The 8,382-nt window shown below is 43.9% G+C and overlaps 1 protein-coding gene across 1 annotated transcript in view; it reads right to left on the bottom strand.

Annotated features, from left to right (window-relative positions):
- SARC_00417 (hypothetical protein) overlaps positions 1-8,382 on the bottom strand; it is a gene marked incomplete at both ends in the record, with an annotated part of 32,427 nt that overhangs the window by 16,516 nt on the left and 7,529 nt on the right. Inside the window, 11 exons of the mRNA XM_014305910.1 lie at positions 224-444; positions 1,109-1,432; positions 2,214-2,378; positions 3,405-3,480; positions 4,077-4,279; positions 4,761-4,951; positions 5,179-5,516; positions 5,717-5,902; positions 6,420-6,632; positions 7,302-7,630; positions 8,145-8,346. Of these exons, the coding sequence (XP_014161385.1) occupies positions 224-444; positions 1,109-1,432; positions 2,214-2,378; positions 3,405-3,480; positions 4,077-4,279; positions 4,761-4,951; positions 5,179-5,516; positions 5,717-5,902; positions 6,420-6,632; positions 7,302-7,630; positions 8,145-8,346 (2,448 nt within the window). The remainder of the gene's footprint in view (positions 1-223; positions 445-1,108; positions 1,433-2,213; positions 2,379-3,404; positions 3,481-4,076; positions 4,280-4,760; positions 4,952-5,178; positions 5,517-5,716; positions 5,903-6,419; positions 6,633-7,301; positions 7,631-8,144; positions 8,347-8,382) is intronic.

Raw genomic sequence — 8,382 nt, 5'->3', positions numbered from 1 at the left:
TATACATATATACACATCGATATGATAATTACGGCAGTAATAGCCTATGCACGGGGTGTGTGTACACTATAGGCCCACAACATGTATATTTCGTATCACAGGTTAGCATGAACAGTTCATATATTCGCAATATTCAGTTCCCAGCAACAGACCCACACCATCACCAATGAGAACTAAAATAGAAACAATGGCTATCCTGACACCACGTGCATACACCACACACCTCTGATTTGACAGACAGGGTTGGAGCGAGCATCGAGTGCACCGGCGGATTAAACTGGTTGCTTAGCAACTGACGGCGCGTTTTGTCGCGTACCATGGCCGCTATGTTAGCTTTCTCTCTGTTGAGTATGAATGTGTGGAGGACCTCTTTAATTGTCTCTTCCTCTGATGCATCCTTATCTACCGACTCGTCCAAGTCCATTGCACTGGCACTGGCATCGACTGTGCAGTGTGAAATCAAACGAGCATAGGAATGGAGTCAGTATTATAAGTATTGAATACAACCACAGAAGTACATCCGCATACAGACACTCGATATCAATGTACATAAAAACAGATGTTTAATAAAAACGTACAACAATATACAGACACTAGATATAAATGTACATACATACATTGACACACATGCATAAACGTACATCAGAATATAGGTGCTCATCCGTAAAAGTTATTAAAGGAATTGATGAAGGCGTAATCGACAATATTGTTGTTTCAGAGGAGAAACACACATGCGTGCACATCTGAACTTTACTACTTTCAAATAGAAACATTCATAAAACACATACTCAGCAACGTCGCACACGTGTCTATTGATATGGTATATGAACCATGGGCATTAACACAGACACTTCTTCCCTTGATTGTATTGTTCACGAGCTCTTAAAAAACACACATACGCACCCATATATATATATATATATATATACATAAATATACAATATATACATAAATATACATACAAACAAGCATACACACACACACACATATATATATATATGTATACACACACACACACACACACACACACACACACACACACACACACACACACACGCACACACACACACACATATATATATATATACCCACACCCGCACACACATACTGCCTGCCTGGTACGCCGTAATTCGCTTGAGCAGCTGAGTCTCATCCACTGGCTCACTCTGATAAGCCACGGCGTCGTCCAGTGATACGAAGAAAGGGTTAGACACAGGCATAGCATGTGCACCCACATCACACAACGTCTTCATCAGCTGAGCAATGGTACGCACAGAGGTCTCGGCTGAATCGCGTGTGTGTGTGAGCTTGTACAGGTTGCTGAGGGGAGTCGTCCCGGTATGTACCGCTTTTGCGTTCAGTAGTGTCTTGGCTCTGGGCTTGGAGATCGCTTTGAGTAGCTCGAGACACATTTCAGTACACCACCCCACATCTGTAGTGAGATGAAATGCAGTGAAACCACACAGATGAGAAGACGTATAGGATACCTGAGTGTTGTTAGTCGATGTTCGCCTTCTCTTCGTCGTGGCTCAGCCAGCGTGTTAGTAGCATAGTTTAGCATAGTGCAAGGATGCAAATACAAAGGCATTGTCTTAAGATTACACAACATCACGAGACATCTCTGGTGGGCCTGTACGGGCCTTTAGATTTGATTACGATTACGAATTAAAACATGAAGGGTTGTGTGCGGTTTATAGCCACAAACGAGTCTAGAAGCATGGTTGGTGCATAGCCCTGCATAGGTCCACATGGCACGAGAACGTATCCTTTAGGGTTTTAGAGTTTAAGGTTTAGGGTTTACACATGCCTCGAGGACGTATGCTTCGATTTAGATGTATGAATATACGTAGCGAAAAGGGGTACAGAAGTAAACTTTGACATAGACATATGTATATATGTGACGGAAATGGATATATAAAGGAATACATTTAGCGGAAATGGATATATAAATGAATACTCAGACCTATATACATATACTTAGAACGGAAATGAGTATTGAAAGTATATTCAGACCTAGATATTTTCATATATGTAACGGAAAAGGGGATTAAAACAACAACAACAAATTTTGTCCTAATTATAAGAATGTATATCAAAAAAAAAAAAGGGTATGAAAAGTTTATCCAGACCCAGATATACGTTACTCAATCAGAATGGGTATTCCAAGTACCTCACTTCTACCATCATACCTCAATATTAAAATCATACCATACCTGGGATCAAGGTAGTGAAATGGAACGCGTTCATGTTGCCGTGGGGTGTGTACTGGTCCTTCACACGCCATCTGATCTGAGTGTGTGCTGTGCCTGGCTTAGACCCGCTGATGCTGCTGTCGACATCCTCGGCGTCACTGGCGTCTGAGCTATCTCCAGACGAATCTGTCGGAGCCATGCGCAGGGTTTAGATATACATGAGCCACCCAAGTGTCTATATACACACAAACCTTAGACCCTGAACCCTAAAGCACCTAGCCTGCGGCTATATGCACTATCCATCTACCTGAAGCTTTTCAGAGTGTACGCGGGTGTATACACGTATACTTGCAAGCTTGCGTGAGTATGCGTCAACACCAGTGCACGTGTGCAAGTGTGTGCAGTTGTATGGTCATCCCTACTAGGAATTTGCCAAAGAAAAGTTGACTACGAAAACCACACACACGCGCGTCGCCATAGTCGCAAATCATATCTCACTGAGATCCATACACTTTAGCTATTCAACGTGTATTGTGATTCACACGCTCACTTCACAGGCTCTTTACCCTAAATATATACTCCCGACTTTTAAAGTATATGGATATGAACTCAGTGGCTACTAGAAAAATGCATTCAAAGCGTTGAACGCATCGTTAAAATCGTACACATCCTGTGTAGCTGAATATACACAGCTTGTACACGACCCAGGTATGACAGTGAGACTCATCCCATGTGAACACTTAATATACACAGTACAACAAAGGAATACAAACAACCCATGAAATAATGCAGTGCACAGACACACGTCTATGAGATGCTGTATGTATATATAATATAAATATTTATTTATGTATATACCGATAGTCACATAGACATAGACACAAACCAACACACATACATTATATATATATATATATATATATATATATATAATATATATATATATATATATATGTACCTTTATAAATATACATGCTGAATATAGATATATATATATATATACATATATATAAAACACACACAAACACACACACACACACACATATATATATATATATATATTATGCACACACACACACACACACATATATATATATATATATATATGTATATATATATATATACATATATATATATATATCTGTCCACACACACACACACACACACATATATATATATATATATAGATTCTAGTACAAGCTTTGAACATACCTGAATCAGAATCATCTGAGTGGTAGAATGATCGACGGCGCTGATTACCAGCGTTGTTTGATCGTCCATTCTTCTTCTGCGACATTTATTTGACATGTGATGGTTGTTTTATGTGCGCGTGTGTTATTATGTGTTGCTGTTGTTGTGAGTGTGTTGTTGTGTGTGCGTTGTTGTGTGTGTGTGTTGTTGTTGTAGTTGTGTGTGTGTTGTTGTTGTTGTGTGTGGTGTTGTTATGCATGTGTTGTTGTTGTTGTGTGTGTATACATAGTTGTGCACTCGAGTTATGAGTTGTATTGAGCTGTGCACTGTAGATATTGTAAGTCGCGGCTTTAAAGAGACCAAAACTAGAGATGTGATTGGCATGAAACGACACACACGTACTAACGCACAATAGACCTCACATAAACAATACCTACTGCACCTGCTACAGTACAAAAGGGGTACTCACTGCACCTGTTACAGTACAAAAGGGGTACTCACTGCACCTGTTACAGTACAAAAGGGGTACTCACTGCACCTGCTACAGTACAATAGGGGTACTCACTGCACCTGTTACAGTACAAAAGGGGTACTCACTGCACCTGCTACAGTACAAAAGGGTATAAAAGGACTCATGCTGTGCTCGTATTCCACACCTATCCACATACAGACATGACTCATCATCTACTATACCTGGTCCTCGCTACCTCCTTCTCGCTCAAACAGACTGAAATCTGTCGCCGTTGTCGCCGCGATGCGCGTTGCCATGACAACCAGATCGCTGAAGGCTGCCGTGCGAGTCACACACGCGTCTAGGTGTCTCGGGAGAGCACTCACCACAAACTCTAAAAGCGGCACAGACGGATGTGTGCAAGAGGTCCAGTTCTTCTGTACCGCTGTGTGTGTAGGTATGTTCGTGTAGGTATGTGTGTGTAGGTATGTTCGTGTAGGTATGTTTGTGTAGGTATATTAACATACAGTTGAGCGAAGTAATCGATATAGCCATCTGCCGTAGCAGAGTTCGTACATAGTAACACTACTCTCGTCTCGTACGTTAAAACAAGTGAACTATAAACAGCTCACTACCAATCAGTGGCAGTCAATCTCCCGTTCTCATCCTCGCCCACAGTGTCTGTAAAGTACCGAACATTCACACCATACATTCACTCATGTGTTCTATAAATAGAAATATCACAATACCTACTAGCAAACGTCATTAATACAGGAGTGCAGCTGTCATCGTTAACCGTCTCAGACCATTGCCCGCACACGTCCTCGCCCACAGTGTCACGCAAAGTACCGAACATCCACACCATGCATTCACTCATGTGTTCAATAAATAATTTACTCATGTGTTCTATAAATAGAAATACCTACCAGCAAACGCCACCAGTACAGGAGTGTAGCCGTCATCGTTAACCGTCTCAGCCCATCGCCCGCACACGTCCTCGCCCAAAGTGTCACGCAAAGTACCGAACATCTGTTTAAAGCTGCCGCTGTCGCTGGATGTGGCATCCATAATTTTGCTCAGAAGAAGATGCAGTAGCGTATTGCCGCCACTTCGGGGGCTGTGTAGTAGAGTACGTGTGTGTATGTTACGTGAGTGTTTTTATATATCGTAGTATGTGTATATATAATAGTCAAGTATGTGTAACATAATACACACGAGAGTGCAACAGAACGGATTCATACACAAGCCTATACAGTACGCTAACGGATGCACACACAAGTCTATACAGTACTTTAACGGATTCACACACACGTATATATATATCCACTGCACCCTCAGCCGTACCCGGGGGTGATGTCGTGCTTCACGTGTCTCAGCAACTTCTCCACGGGAGTGTGCCAGAACGTCTTCTGCTTTAACACACACCCAACGGCCACCTGCGCCTCGTTGTTCTGCTGCAACGCATTGGCCCCTCGCGTGAGCAGCTCATCGTACAGTCCCATAATCCGCTCCCGGGCCGTCTGGTTGCCATAGCAACGCGAGGCGAGGGCGTGCAGGGCTGTATTTCCCTGTGCGTCGGCTACTGTGACGTCAAGGTCAGAGCGATCCAACATACGCTGCACCACCCAGGGCACGGCTAGAGCGTTCTTGCCACCACCGCTGAAGGTTGGGGGTACGTTGGCCTGGGGATATGGGTTGGGATGGTTGTGAGTATATAGATACATCTATACGTATTACATATATATATACATATAAATCTACATATTCTTAAAATATACGTTATAAATATACATACACATAAAATATACGTATACATTTACATATACATTTACTACATGTCGCGAATTCGGGGGTTCGGTGTCGTTGATTCACGCACACATACCAAATCCTCGGCGTACACCTTGAGGACAGTGCAGAATAAAGACTCCCCACTCTTGTCGCAAATGTTGACATCCACTCTCTCGCCCAACTGCAGCAAATACGCCGCACAGGCCAACCGATTCTTCTTCAGTGCAACACCCACCGGCGTGGTTGCCCAGTTGTTGCGCTCGTCCGGCAAGGCTTCAGCCTGTGTAGAAGGGGTGTATATGTGTGTATGTATGTATGTACGTATGCATGTATGTATGTATGTATGTATGTATGTATGCATGCATGTATGTATGCATGTATGTATGTATGTATGTATGTATGTATGTATGTATGAATGTATGTATGTATGTATGTATTTATGTGTATATGTATGCAAGTAAGTATGAATGCATGTTTGTACATATGTATCTATTGTACGTGTTGGTAGGTCTTATTGTTTAAGTAGTAGGCTCGCACCATTTATTTCTCCCAGCGATGTGATCACTCCAAAGGCGCACACGTGAGAGAGTGAAGAGAAGCATGCACATACGAGAGTCAGTACGCAGTTTACTGCACAGAAGTCTTCTCTGCGGTGTGTCGTCTAGCTTGCATATACTACTATTCGATGTAAGCAACCACTACGTATCTCAAGTACCACAAACACATATAAGGAACACACATACTCCACAGCCAAACAACAACTAAAACCCTAAACCCTATCCCGCAGAGTCGCCTACCTGATCTACCAGCACCTTAAGACACTCGAGCCATCCGTAAGCCGCCGCGTAGTGTGCGGCTGTGTTGTCGGAGGTGTCGCGTGCGTTGGCATCCACTCCCACGCGCAGTAAGTAAGAGAGGACGTGCGCATGTCCGTTTTTGGCGGCAAGTATAACCGCACCCCTTTTCAGTTTGTCACGTAGGACCGGGTTTGCCCCGAGTTCAACTAGCAACTGAGTATATTGAAAAGTATATACGTGTGAGTGAGTGCCTATTTTAAACCGAGCTTATTATAAAAGCATTGGGCCTTAGCCTTTGCTGATTCAGGCTACCCGTGTAGGGCTTGCACAACTACGAATACCACGCTCCCCAGTAAGTATAAGCGTAAACGCTACATATGTAGCATATTCACTCATACTTATGTAAGAGCATATACACTCATACTTGCATGTGTAGCATATACACTCATGCATACATATGTAGCATATACACTCATACTTACATATGTAGCATATACTCTCATACTTATATATGTAGCATATACACCCATACTTACATATGTAGTACGAGTCATGTGACATAGACCACACCAATAGTAATAGAAACATGGGTGTAGGTGCATAGGTGGCTATGCATGAGTAGAGAGTACGTGAAACTGATGCTAGACATCTCACCTGCACCATCTCGAGGTCGCCCTTCGCCGCAGCCATGAGCAGTTGCGTAGTCTTGTTCTGTAGTGCTGTGTGTGCACGCACATCCACCTTAGCCACACATGCATAACGTACACATACACCACATCACACGCTGTACATGCACATGCATAACGTACACAAACACCACATCACACCTTGTACAAGCCCATCCAGATATACATCCACACCACTCACCCACCCACAACTCACCTGCACCATCTCAAGGTCGCCCTTCGCCGCCGCCATGAGCAGTGGCGTGGTCTTATTCTGTCGTGTTATGTGTGCACGCACATCCACCTCAGCGCCACACTCCACCAACGCTCTCACTGTCTCCAGACGCCCACTACACCAACTAGCCACGGCCAAGTGCAGAGGTGTGTAGCCCAGGCGATTCATGGCTCTGTGCATGGAGGATAGCTTCGTTTCGTCCTGGTTAGCGCAGAGGAGAGATACGTTGTGTGCCCGTGCCACGCGTGCTGCCCACATGAGTGGGGTGGTCTTGTCGAAGCGTGTGGGTTTGTTGCGTTGAAGTTCGGTACCTGTTTGCGGGTGTGTAGTGGGTCAGTACAAGGGAATAGGAGAAGGATAAGTCGGTAAGGGCTGTGTGTGGTTACATCTTGGCGGAAAGCTCTTTCCTGCTGCATGGTTTTATACTGTAGGTTTTAGACTGTATGATTTGGACTGTATGTTTTAGACTGTATGTTTTAGACTGTATGTTTCAGACTGTATGTTTTGGACTGTATGCTTTAGACTATGTTTTAGACTGTATGGTTTGGGGTTTTCCATGATAGTAAAACTAAAAATGGTAGACCCAATCAGGATACTACACCCAGTGCGTTGTTGCGGATACATAGCCTCGCAAACCCTAAACCCAAGAACCCTAGAGGTGAGGTTATACGCGCCCACGTAGCACCAACGACTGACCACATCGCGACGAGACTATGCATCTCAATCCACACACCCACACTCACACATTACACACACACGCACATAACTAGCGACACCCACACACTACATACACACGCACAACATACACTCGCTCACATCACTTACCCTTACCATCTAGCAGGTACTTCAGTGTATGACCTGTAGAGCTCACACACGCATAGTGCAAGAGGTTAGCCTCATGAGAGTCCTCTAGCTGCACACTGTCTGGCGCCACAGCCAACAACTGTGACAGATACGCTGAATGGTTGTTGGCTGCAGCCGCATGCACAGGCGCAAAGCTTGCGCCGGATGCGAATTGCTGACTCATCTGTGTGGGAGTGGGAGTGTGTCATGTGTATGGATA

Source organism: Sphaeroforma arctica, assembly GCF_001186125.1.
Source record: "Sphaeroforma arctica JP610 unplaced genomic scaffold supercont1.12, whole genome shotgun sequence".
NCBI lineage: Eukaryota > Ichthyosporea > Ichthyophonida > Sphaeroforma > Sphaeroforma arctica.
The sequence above is the reverse complement of the archived record's forward strand: the minus strand, read 5'-3'. Positions and strand labels throughout refer to the sequence as shown.